At 40.7% G+C, this 13,178-nt stretch overlaps 1 protein-coding gene, 1 long non-coding RNA gene and 1 other non-coding gene across 4 annotated transcripts in view; 1 reads left to right on the forward strand and 2 right to left on the reverse strand.

The window, feature by feature from the left end:
- LOC128602840 (paired amphipathic helix protein Sin3a-like) overlaps window positions 1-13,178 on the forward strand; it is a 32,851-nt gene that overhangs the window by 3,104 nt on the left and 16,569 nt on the right. For both annotated transcript variants that reach the window (XM_053616908.1, XM_053616909.1), the window contains exons 2-10: window positions 4,954-5,164; window positions 6,197-6,376; window positions 6,492-6,598; window positions 8,186-8,477; window positions 8,711-8,962; window positions 9,284-9,436; window positions 9,522-9,680; window positions 9,814-9,900; window positions 10,849-10,967. In XM_053616908.1, coding sequence (XP_053472883.1) covers window positions 4,985-5,164; window positions 6,197-6,376; window positions 6,492-6,598; window positions 8,186-8,477; window positions 8,711-8,962; window positions 9,284-9,436; window positions 9,522-9,680; window positions 9,814-9,900; window positions 10,849-10,967 — 1,529 coding nt within the window. In that variant the 5' untranslated portion in view covers window positions 4,954-4,984. The remainder of the gene's footprint in view (window positions 1-4,953; window positions 5,165-6,196; window positions 6,377-6,491; window positions 6,599-8,185; window positions 8,478-8,710; window positions 8,963-9,283; window positions 9,437-9,521; window positions 9,681-9,813; window positions 9,901-10,848; window positions 10,968-13,178) is intronic.
- Window positions 5,352-7,187, reverse strand: LOC128602841 (uncharacterized). The gene is made up of 2 exons (XR_008384905.1): window positions 7,083-7,187; window positions 5,352-6,566 (listed from the first exon to the last, which is right to left on the reverse strand). It is a non-coding gene; the product is annotated as an uncharacterized LOC128602841 (long non-coding RNA).
- Window positions 10,345-10,452, reverse strand: LOC128603176 (U6atac minor spliceosomal RNA). Its single transcript, XR_008384994.1, has one exon. It is a non-coding gene; the product is annotated as a U6atac minor spliceosomal RNA (small nuclear RNA).

The following is a 13,178-nucleotide window of genomic DNA, read 5'->3' on the forward strand; positions in this document are numbered from 1 at the left end:
ATATGTGACGACACAGAATTAAAAAAAGGCCTACCAGTTCTACCTAAAGTGTATGTGCAAACAACACAAGACAGTACAGTAACTACTAAAACAGGACAATGGGCAGAGTAAGTGACTGTGTAGTGCCGACCAGTGCGCAGTTCTAGTGTGGAAGTGTCCGATATAACGGTAGTGCAAAAGTATAACAATATAATTTAAATAAATAAATGCTGTGAATAGAAACAACGTACTATGACACAGTGTTCAGCAAATTAACTTATGCCATATGTGGACATAGCAGTTATTGCAGTAGCAGCCAGGTAAAGAGTATAGTGGTGGCAAGAAAGGTTTTGCCCTAATCCATTCTTTCAGACATGTAATGACAAAGTTTGAGAATATACACTCACTGAGCTCTTTGTTACTGAACATCTGTTCACATTCATGCAATAGAGGGTTTGCATGTGACGTCACGGTAGCCGGAACTTGCCGCGGACACACCCACTGAGTGGCAAAAAGACTGAGTGGCAGCATTAATGTACAGCGTGAATTCTGTGAAAACAGAAAAAACGCATGTAAAATGGGAAACAGCTGAAGAGATCGACTGTGCTAACAGATTCAGCAAGAATTCTGAGCTATCTTCTTACAGAGTGTCAAAAAACATTCAGTCCTTTTTTTACTAAGTGGAGCAGTGTAAGTTCTTATGGCATGTGGTGTTCATGTTAAAGAATGAAGAATAAATTGCTACTTATTCTTTTTAAACGTTGCCTATTTCCATTGATGAATAACGGGGGCTCATTCATTCTGTGTTTTTACCTTCACAAATATATAAGGTTGGTATGTGGAAGCAGTGTTGGCTTCAAACAAAGTAGGACTAGCTAGCTTACGGTTTACCAGATAAAATTATATAATGAAATAAAAATAGTTGTACATACAACCAGAATGTTTATGTCCGACAAATCCCGCCTTGAAGTAGGACCAAGTGTCAAGGCTGTGTATGCCTTCAGGCTTTGCTTAGTGTATTTCCCCGTTGTCGAAATCAGGTGTATATATAAATGTCAGGAAAACCGATTTCTGGCCACATGCCAACGTCCATGGACAACAGGTTCTTGGGCCAGTTGTAAGGGTCACTGACCAATCCAACTGCCTTTAATTTATGCTGATAACGCTAGTATAACTAACAATTTTCACAGCTTCCCCTATTAAAACTAGCCGTTTAATTGGATGTTTTTCCACTCAGTCCAGCCGAGGGGGCGTGTTCTGGCGGGAAAGTGATGTCAATGCATACCCTCTATTGTCTAAACACCCAATCGTGTGGCAACTGCGCAATACATAAAAATCCTGCAGATACAGGACGGCAGCTTTGGGTTCACATCAAACATCAGAACGGGGAATTTTTTTTTAATTCTGATGCTCATATTCATAAGTTGTTCGTAAGTTCTTGGCTACACAGTTGCACTTTGTGACTATGGGTATGTCTCAACCAGCTCTGTAGTTCAGTAGGTGGTGAATCAGTATCTCATGTACATGGGTACTAGCGTTGTAAAACGTCACCAAAAATTTAAAACTTACAATTATTGAATTTTATGTGTCATAAATTTGTTGGCTTACTCACACACATTATACACACACACATACAATAACAAGCTTACATATGTAGCCGGAAGTTGGTTGAGAGCTTCAGAAAACATGATGTCATTTCCAGTAAGGAGACAGTGAGAATTGATGCTCCCTGGTTTTTGCGGTGTGTTGTGGGATTTATTTATTTTTTTCAGAGAGCATGCGTTACCGTGCACTGGAAGTATTTTGTGATTGAGACAGCCCTTAAAATGGCTGACGTGCCCTGACTACTGAACTAGGGAGCTGATTGAGATGTCACCCCGATTCTCAAGCTTTCTTCCATATCGTCTCAGGGAGGTTTTCCTTGCCACTTTCGCATCTGGCTTGCTCGGTAGGGATAAAATTATAAATGTAAAATTTATATCTGGAATGTCTATATTTCTGTAAAGCTGCTTTGTGACATGCTTTTGTGTCCATTGCTAAAAGCGCTATTCAAATCAAATTGAATTGAAATACAACCCCAGTTCCGAAAAAGTTGGGACAGTTGTTTTCTGAAGACATCAGTTGGTTAAGTTTAGCCAGCAGAATTCTCCCCCACTCATCCATTATGCATTTCTTCAGCTGCACATTCACAGTCGGAGACAGGCCAGGACTGCAGACAGGCCATGCTAGCACCCACACTCGCTGCTTACACAGCCATGTGCTTGTAATCCAGGCAGAATGTGGTTTGGCGTGGTCCTGCTCTGGATGGCAGCATATGTTGCTCCAAAATGTGTACGTATCTTTCTGCATTAATGGTGCCCTCACAGATGTGCAAGTTACCCATGCCATAGGCACTGACACATCCCCATACCATGACAGACGCTGGCTTTTGGACCTGACGCTGATAATAGCTTGGATGGGCCTTTTCCTCTTTGGCCCGAAGAACATAATGGCTTTTTTTTTTCCAAAAAGTATTTGAAATGTTGACTCGTTGGACCACAAAACATGATTCCACTGTGTTATTGTACATCTCAGATGAGACCGAGCCCAGAGAAGTCGGCGGTGCTTCTGGACAGTGTTGATGTATGGCTTCTGCTTTGTACAGTAAAGCCTTAACTTGCATTTGTGGATGCAGTGGCGAATGGTGTTGCCTGACAAATATTTACCAAAGTATTCCCGAGCCCATGTCAGGATATCCATTACAGACTCATGACGGTTTTTAAAACAGTGACGTCTGAGGGATCGGATATCACATGCATTCAGAAGTGGTTTTCAGCCTTGCCCTTTACACACTGAGATTTGACCAGCTTCCTTGAATCTTCTAATTATATTGTGCACTGTAGAAGGTGAAATGCCCAAAATCCTACCTATTTGTCTTTGGGGAATGTTGTTCTCAAAGTCAGATTATTCGCTGACGTATCTGTAGGCAGATTGGCGAGCCTCGACCCAGGTTGATGAGGAGGTGATTCACAGTGTTCCTGGGATAGGCTCTGTCCAGATCCACCGGGATAAAGCGATAGTTGAAGATGAATGAATGAAGTCACTGTTTAACTACTGTAAAGTTCTGTACAGTTGCATGATTAGTTCACATGCTCCCTATATGTCCTTGCTCCAAAACTTTTTGGGATTATGTTCTTACACAAATAATGAAATATCTGAGCTACCTCTTCTGGTTAAGAGAGTCTGAAGCAATACGAATAAAAATGCGGGCAAACTAAAATGTTACTTTGGCGTATGATATCTTGTAAACTACAACCTAAATTCTGAATAAGTTAGGATAGTAGGGAAAATGCTAATAAAAACAAAGAGGAGTGATTTGTAAATGTACTTTGACCTTGTAATTATACACAAAAATGTAAAAACAAGGTATTTGATGTTTTACCTAATCAACTGCATAGTTTTTTGAAGATAAGCATTTATTTTGAAATTGATGCATGCAGCACGTTCCAAAAAAGTTGGGACAGGGCAATTTAGGACTAATAGCAATGCAACGAATTGAAATAAGAAGGTGATGTGAAACAGGTGAGACATAGTATATAAGGAGTCTCCAAAAAAGGCCTAGTCCTTCAAGAGTAAGGCTGGGGTGCTTTTACACCTGTTGGTTTATTTGCCTATTCAGAATCAGACCGAAATTGATACTTTTGGTTTGTTTGCTGTTTGGTTTGGTGTAGTTTCATTTTGCACATAATTAAATGAGCTTAAAAAAGTGGCGGGGAAAACATTGGCCAGAAATACTGAGCTATACAAACCTTTGTCAAGTGTGTGTGTAGAAATCCCAAATGAACACAGAGCCAGTGCTTCATAACTTACTAGATGTTTATCTCCTGTTTTGGTTTGTCTCATTGTATGTCCACAGCACTACATCTCTGCACTTTGGCTTTAGCACCTCATGGCTCAGTTTAGCAGCCCACACAAACAGAAAAATGCTGCATAGAGCCCAAAATACACAGTGTGTTTGGTTCACTTCCTGCAGTCGAGTCGATTCAGTGTTGAATCACTTTCAGACTTGAATCGAATCGTGCTAGAGTTTGCTTGGGATTGGACAGAGGTGACCTCACTCGGACGGTCTCGGACCGGTTGTTTTGGTCTACACATGAGGGCAATTTTTGTGTTCTCACTTGCATAAAGAACTACACTGAGGAGAACACACCAGGATTCAGTTCAAATGGACTAAACACCACACGTGCGAAAGCAACCCAAGTCTCTCAACCAGATTTACAGCATTATGTTTTAGTATTCGTATAAGAATTTTGTTGCAGTGTGTTTAGATCGTGTGATGAGACATTAAATTTTTGGATTGGGGAAAATGGAGAACTCTACACAGCTTTTTAGTAGCGAAGAGTGACTACCTGTTTAAATATTATGCAGCATTTGAGTGAAAAAAAAAAGAGTTGTTTTTCTGTTAATGTATTCTACTTTGTTTACATTTATTGCTGCTTTTAAATGCTATTTGTACACAGGTCCCAATCCTATTTCTGCTATGACCGATGTCAGAGGTTTGAGTATTATCTCAATCCTCATACTTGTCTAATATCAATATTGTTGTTGTGATAAGCACATCATGTGTATCCTACATACTTTGTTAAAACCGACTATATAGAGTAAATAAAGAGTCACAATCAGTTATCTTCTAACTGCATAGTAACGCATAGCTGATAGATTCTATCACCTTATGCCAGTACCAGCTGTTTCTTTTGTCTGGTCAGTTCTTCATTATTTTTATGTAAATACTGAATGTAAAATGTGCCACTGCTGTTTTTGATGGTGCCAATTTACTATCAGGAAATATTATAAGGCATATTGCAAGCCATGAATGTCCTCAGGTATCATGATATTATGCTTTTGCTGTATCATCGGTGTCTAGTCTCTCTTTCGACTCTTTGTTTTTGTTTTGCTACTCATAAATCCACACTGATTCACTCTTCACTGTTTTAGATTCCACTGAGTTGTGGAGTATGAGGACACAATGAAGCGGCGCTCGGACGATCAGGAAACAGCGTTTGGGTCTCAGCGGCGGCTTCCCGGAGGCGCGGAAAGCTTTCATCACCGTGTTGTTGCCGCTGCATCTTCCGTATACGGGGCTGCCTCAGAAAACATGCAGCCTGCTGCTGGTGTGCAGTACTCTCAGGTCCCTCAGACTTTTCAGGTATTTTTTTAAAAATATTATTATATTTTGAAAACCGAAAAAAACCCAACTGATTATCCTCAAGCTTTAAAGCAGAAGTTAAATCACTATATTAAAAATGCTAAAAAAGAAAAAACAAAAGCACAAACTAAGTGTTAACCAGTAAGAGGCTGAATATTCTGCAGTAACACACACATTCACTCATCTGTACACAGTAACATGTTACTTTATTCTGTAAATGTATGACACTTCTTACATTTCTAAACAATTACATGATCTAACCCCATTACAGTTACCGCGCTCATAAAAAACACAATTACTTTTGTTGCTAAATATAGCAGCAAACAACACATTTGATCAAAATGAATATTTTAGTCAGAGTTATTGCGCTTCATTTCTATTGCGCGCTATTTGACACGCGTGTGTGGACTCGCACGCATTCAGTGAAGTTTACTGGAGACTCACTCGCTGTCAGGACGAGCCTTTATGTAAATTGGAAATACTTGCATTAATTTCTAACATTTACAGATGAGCATATAAATGTCATTTCTCCACTGAAGAAAAAACATGTCTGGAACACATTAAACAGCACATGCATCTGTCGCAGCATCTGACATGACAAGCCACGTTAATACACTTACGAGTTTGTTTGAAGCGCTTAATATAAAACACTCTCATGTTTTGGACGACCTGGATCATGCACTTTTCCTGCAGCAGCTCACTCCGCTGTTTCCCAGATGTGTTTTAATCATAGAAATGCATTTTTCACCATTCACAGACCCAACTAATCCATAATCAAATTTGTTGTCGCTTATTTTACTTATCGATTTTTATTGATTAGTTGTTGCAGCCCTAGCTTCAAGTAGATAACGCTCAGAGTAAATACAGGCTGCACAGTTAATTCGCTTATTTAAAAATCTTTACTGTAATGTTAAGTCATCTCCATTATCTGCAACAAATAATTGCAGTATTGGTTCAGTTAAGCAAAACATAGACTATTAGTGCTCAGGCTGAGTTACATTTAAAAAATATATTTATATTTTCCCCTTTCAGGTGCCCTTGGCTCAGAGCTCTGGAGGACATGGACACAGCGACAGTCCTGCAGTGCATGCTGGCGCACATCATCACGGCCCTGTGGTCCAGCCTACAGGAGCCGCCGTGGGTCAGGGTCACTCTCATGCCCCGCCTGCTTCTGCTCCAACACCAGGCCAGCAGCAGTTCCAGAGGCTTAAGGTACGACTTCAGTCCATATGTAAACTTTACCGAGTTGTTTCCGCCAGCATGAGTCTACGTTAACTGCTGACTGAGTGTTGATTGTGATTTCTCTGTTGTGTTTGGATGCCTGCAGGTGGAAGACGCTCTTTCCTACCTTGATCAAGTGAAGCTCCAATTCGGGAATCAGCCACAAGTTTATAACGACTTCCTGGATATAATGAAAGAGTTCAAATCTCAAAGGTCAGATTAAATGGACTGTGCTGTTTGTAAATATCTCGTTTATTTTCTGTAAAATCACCCTAAATGTATATGAACTGTGTAGTTAATGATTTAATCATTGTGGGGAAATTATTGAATGTGTTTCTTTTAGGAAAGTTAGTGTTATTCAATTAGTATCCAACAGTCGGCAGATGTTAAGTAAGGGATAATTCATGGCTATGTGTGCGTTACACAATTTTAATGCATGACGTGGAGGCGAAGAACCAGGTGTGTAATGCACAACTAGCTGTGGATTTATCCCACTTATACCATGGTCAGTTGCCTGCACTGACAAGTTCAAGTTGTCATTGATGTTTGCAGTTAGTTGTTTTATATACGGGTCGTTAGGTTTAGAATTGTGCCCACTATAAATCATACACTGAGATAAAGTAGTGCAATAAGGTTACATATATTTGAATTAATTATAATAAGTAGTTATGAGAGAGAGAGATTGTGTGTGTATTACCTGCATCTGTGCCAAATTTCTACTAATAACAAAGCTGTGAGTTTAACTGTTACTATGGTTACATTTGTTTACAGGCAGTGCATTAATTTAGAACCGTGGTTAACAGACCGGAACTACCTGTGAAGTATAAGATTTTAACACACACCTTCCAGCCAATCAGAATCGAGTATTCGGACAGACCATGGTATAATTCGCCTTATACTACGTCACTGTTGAATACTCGATTCTGATTGGTCAGAAGGTGGTGGTTTGTTTATTTATTTATTATTTTAAATGACCTCAGCTCTGATGGTAGTTCTGGCTGCAAATCAGATTATTAATGCACTTTTTCTAATATCTTATTGTCTCCATGGTAACGGGTCACAGGGAATTGTATGGCAGATGCTCTGCATAAACAGGTGAAAAATGTGTAAAAAGCTTTCTGTGAGAAGATGTTTATTTAGCATTCTTGGAAAGAATCAGCAGTGTCAGCGCTTTTTTTTTTAAGTAGTCAGAGTAAAGCAGTAACTTTTCTAACACTTGGAAAGTCTGTCTTTTTTTTTTAACTTAGAGAGAGCGTGAATAAGAGAGGCAGGCGAAGGGAGCTGTGAATAGCTGTGGTATAAGAGGATTAACCCACTTTGGGTCATGTTGTTATTGGAAAATATTCAACTTTGCGTTGGAAACAGCGACTGTCTCTTCACACCACCCATCCGTTGATTATTTTCTTGTCGCAGCACATTGTGGTGTGTTTTATTCCTTTCATATCAGATAAGAGCCCGTCATGCCACATGCAGCAGGGGAATGTGCCATTTTCAATTTGCATAGTCAGAGATTGTGTTTTCTGTTGTGTGTAGGCACTTTTTTTAACTTTATTTTATTTTTTTGTGAATCTGCTACATCAGACTATATCAATTGTTTTATCCAGTATGAGAAAATTATAATCCTGTAAACGTAAAAAAAGAGAAATAATTAATGATTAATGTTTAATATCAGTATTATAGCACCATATTATTAATAATATGTTTGTGCCATGCTTTACAGCGAGCACTCCTTAAGTAATTACTGTGCATGCCAAAGTACTGCGTGTTATTGACGTGTATCGCGTGGATCTGTGTTTCCAGCATCGATACACCAGGCGTGATTAACAGAGTGTCGCAGCTGTTTAAGGGCCATCCAGACCTCATCATGGGCTTCAATACCTTCCTGCCCCCTGGCTACAAGATAGAAGTGCAGACTAACAACATGGTGAATGTAACGACCCCAGGCCAGATCCATCACATCACGCCGCATGGCGTTTCAGTGCAGAACATCCCCATAACGCAGCAGGCTCAGCACCAGAGCCAGACTTCAGCCCCCACAAGCACCACTGCTCTCCCCATGCCCAGCCAGCCCACACCTGCCAAGATCAGCAAGGTACCGTTAGGAGTGTTTAACAGTATAGTGGCTGGTTATGTGACTTTGTGTGGTGATATCTATTTGGACAGTGAAATAAGTACTTTTTTTTCCCCCACACTGAATTTGAAATATAACATCAAGGTTTGAGGTGAAGATGTTTCACACACCATTATGAATGGCAGCCATTTTGATCTATCGAAACACAGTTTCTTAAGCAGCAAGTTTACATACACCCTTCATGTTCCTTGCAGCCCATGCAGTCTCCTGCTCTGACCCCAACCAGCCAGCACAATCCGTCCATCCCATCCTACGCCTCGCCCCGCTCCCCCTCGGTCCAGTCTCACACGCCGGTGAGCAGCACACCTGCCAGCGCTCCTCCGCTGCAGAACAACCAGCCTGTGGAGTTCAATCACGCCATCAACTATGTCAACAAGATCAAAAACCGCTTTCAAGGCCAACCAGATATCTACAAAGCATTTCTGGAGATTCTGCACACGTACCAGGTGAGAGGATAGATGGAGAAGATAAGGAACAGCCTTGAAATGCAAATGGCGGGGGGAGAACATTTTGGTTTCTTAGTGCAAGTGATGTTGGCTCTTTTGAATGAAGATAATATCTCATCCATTGTAATTGAAAGATGATTTTGCTGAAAGCTGTCTGGTATCACCATATACATTTTTATAGACATGTAGATCATCTAAAAATGACTAAATTAAATAAATTACTAGTATTGATTTTTTTAGATGACAAACCTGTTGAGCTTTGCTACTAATCAGCTGTTCTGCTAGATTAAAGTCTAATTGAAAGGAATGGTATTTGTTCAGAAAGAGCAGCGGAATGCAAAGGAAGCAGGTGGGAACTACACTCCGGCTCTTACTGAGCAGGAAGTGTATGCTCAAGTAGCCAGGCTTTTCAAGAACCAGGAGGATCTGTTATCAGAGTTCGGACAGTTCCTGCCAGATGCCAACAGTTCTGTGGTAAGCAGTTTGCATAATAGGAACTTGACCCTTTAATGATTGCACGAGTGTGGCTGGTAATTTAAAAATGCACTCTTTTGGGTAGCTATTGGGCAAAACGAGCACAGATAAGCCAGAGTCTGTGCGCATGGATCCCAGCGGTGTTTTGAAGAGGCCACAGCTCAACAACAACAAGCAGAGATTCAACCAGAATGGCTGCCAGATTCGCAGACACTCTGGGCCTGGTGCTACTCCCCCTTTAAAGGTGATGTTATGACACTTAAACACATTATTTTTGGATTTCAGTGAAGGCGTCGTCCTTATTTGCAGTTAAGGACACTTTACTATAAAGTTTTGTTTGCCAAACTGTAACTTTACTTACTTTTTATTATTAACAGAAGAAGCCAAAGTTTATGGGGAAAGAACACCCAGTGGCTGAAGGCAGCAAATTTGGAATCGGCACTGAATCTTTGTTTTTTGAAAAGGTAAGTCTATTGCCATGATTGTCAGTCTATTGAAATGCCAAAATAGCCATTTTGCCGGGAGTTGACAAATCGTTAGCTAGCCCACAAGGCAAGTGGAAGCTCCAGGGTGCTTCCTCTCTTATGTTTTGGTTGCTGCAGGTCAATTACTGGTCGGTAATGTAATATATTAATAAGGTGAGCTAATTAAGTGCTTTAATACAGACTAAACGAAACAAATTCGTATATGATCATTGTCCTTATATGAAGAGAAGTCGTCTTTGTCACATATTCATTACAGAACAGTGAAATTCTTTTCTTCGCAGTTTGTCAGGAAGTTGGGGTCAGAGTGCAGTGTCCGCCTGATATGGCACCCCTCGAGCAGAGAGGGTTTAGGGCCTTGCTCATGGGCGCCAAGCTTGGCGATGTCGGGGGTTAAACCCCTGACCTTCTGATCAGTGACTCTGAGCAAAAACATGGTTAGACATGCAACAAAGTAGATGGCAGTGCCTTAACAGTATATGTGTTGCAGACCACTAGGAGCCTGTTCCATGCTTTTCTCCTTTCATACAACATGTACACTGTCACAGTTTCTAAAGTAGCATATCATGTTTTGTGCCTTTTGACAAGTCATCGGCAAACTTTTTTGTTTTTGTTTTTTAAACATTTTACAGCTTTGAGATGAGCCGTTTTGTTCTTGCACATTTAACTATGATGAGACTGTGTATTATTCGTTTTAACTCTGGGTTTTCAACAATTTTCATTAGCATTTTCACACACCTGCCTGTTCCTGATTATGTGATCTGTGCACTCTAATTAGTCCTCCTGTCAAACATCATTTTATCATGAACATTGTCCTGGGCTACTGCTTTGTCCACCCTTGCTACTGCAATCTGTAATGTCTGCTTTGAACACAGACAACACAATACACATGAAGACATAAAATGATTGCTTAATGGTTATTTACCCCAGGTGAGGAAAGCACTAAGAAGCACAGAGGCCTATGACAATTTCCTGCGTTGTTTAGTGATCTTCAATCAAGAGGTGATCTCGAGAGCAGAACTAGTGCAGCTGGTGCTACCTTTCTTAGGGTAAGTCTGATGTTCATGCACCAGTGAACAGCTGTTTTATAATATGTATCATAAGATGTCTACTGCATTATGAAGTTTATGGATTTACATTTATTCATGTAGCAGACGCTTTAATCCAAAGCCTCTTACAAATGAGGAAATTCAAGCAAAGCGATATATCAAGCGGGGAACAATACAAGTTTCTGCTCGAGTTAGGAAGTTAGGGGTTAGTTAGGTGTTCACGGAAGAGGTGGGTCTTTAGCTGTTTTTTGAAGATAGTGACCGATTCTGTGGTCCGGATTGAGGTTGGAAGTTGATTCCTCCACTGAGGGACAGTCAGTTTGAATGTTCTGGTAAGGGACCTCATGCCTCACTGAGTAGGCACTACCAGGCGTCGGTCGTTAACCGATTGCAGGTTGCGCGAGGGGACATAAACCTTAAGGAGAGTGTGCATCAAGGCCTTGAATTTGATGCAGGCAGCTACTGGAAGTCAGTGGAGGGAGATGAGGAGGGGTGTGACACTGGTTCTTTTGGGCTGATTGAAAACAAGGCATGCTGCTGCATTCTGAATCATCTAATGGGGTTTGATGGAGCTGGCTGGGAGACCTGGGAGTAGTGCGTTGCAGTAGTCTAGTTTTGAGATAACAAGAGCCTGGACTAGTAGCTGTGTGGCCTGTTCAGTGAGATAGGGTCTGATTTTCTTGATGTTGTACAGAATGAACCTACAGGACCGTGCAGTTGTTGAAATGTGGTCTGTAAACTTCAAGTGATCATCGAAAGTCATCCCAATTTTTCTGGCTGTCCTGGTTGGCTTGAGTGTGCTTAAGCCTAGCTGTACAGTGAGGTTGTGGTTGATTGAGGCTAAGGCAGGGATGATGAGAAGCTCCGGTTTTGCCAAGTTAAGCATGAGGTGGCGTTCCCTCATCCAGTCCGAGATGTCAGACAGGCAGGCAGAGATGCGTGCTGAGATGGATGGATCTTTGGGTGGAAGGACAAATAGAGCTGGCTGTCATAGATTTTCACTGAAAATTTTCACAAAATCACTGATTTTGAGAAGCCATGAGACTCAATCACAGGCCCCAGAGATGTAGTATTAATAGAAAAGAGCAGTGGACCCAGAACTGACCCCTGGGGAACCCCAGCAGGGAGTTGCTGAGTTTCAGATACCCCTCCTCTCCATGATACCTTGAAGGATCTGCTTGAGACATAGGATTCCACGCAGTGCAGAGCCGTTCCGGTGATGCCTAGACTGGAGAGAGTTGACCGGAGGATCTGATGATTCACAGTGTCGAAGGCAGCAGAGAGGTCGAGTAGGATGAGGACCAATGATCTTTAGGTTAATTTTGCTAGTCGTAAGGCTTCACTGACGGAAAGCAGAGCAGTCTCCGTGGAGTGACTGCTTTTGAAGCCAGACCGCTCTGTTCGCCCTGAGTGATTAATCACTTTTGTTCTTGATTTAATTGGATACAAAGTGTAATGATTATATTTACCCTTATTAAATTACAAATGGTATCGTTCTCTGCAGTATGTGATTCAGTCCAAGTATACAGCTGAGTAACTCAGAGTTAAAATAACCTTAACTATATACATACATAGACGTATATTTTGTTGGTATGAGTATCCTACTTAGTATAAATCTCTCATGAGTTCACAAATTAAAAAAAAAAGTGTGGACCCTGTTGACAGGAAGCGGGCGGTTCATGGTGGTCGCACAACTGAAGTACTCAAGTGTTGCGTTTTCTCTGCACTTCACTGCCTCCTGCTTACGAATGCCTTTGTGTCCGTGCAATTCTCAGCATCGTACACTCATTTAAATGACCTTGATCACCGATAATGCTCTGCACACGCATGTTGGCCATTCTCCTGTTCGCTTTTAAATATGCTGTTTAAACATGGTAAGATGTTTTATCAGTTTACTTGTTGTATTGTAGGAAGATGCCAAAGTATTTTCCCTTTATATTTTCATAACTCACAGTCTGCTTTGATGATTTATCATGAAATATGTCCAAATTGCTGTCACGTCATTGTTCATTAGCTTGGCAACATAAACTAAGTTTACACCAAATAAAATCATGTTATTGGTTATTCTGTGTTGGTATTGGTGCAATTAAATTTTTTTTTTTTTAAATACAAGTTTGAGTAAATGAGCACAATATAGGACCAATACCAGTATTGGTAATAAATTCCTAGATTGTATGATTAAGTCCTTTTAGGTGAATTTATATATTAATG

This window comes from Ictalurus furcatus, chromosome 27 (assembly GCF_023375685.1).
Source record: "Ictalurus furcatus strain D&B chromosome 27, Billie_1.0, whole genome shotgun sequence".
In the NCBI taxonomy this organism is placed as follows: Eukaryota; Metazoa; Chordata; class Actinopteri; order Siluriformes; family Ictaluridae; genus Ictalurus; species Ictalurus furcatus.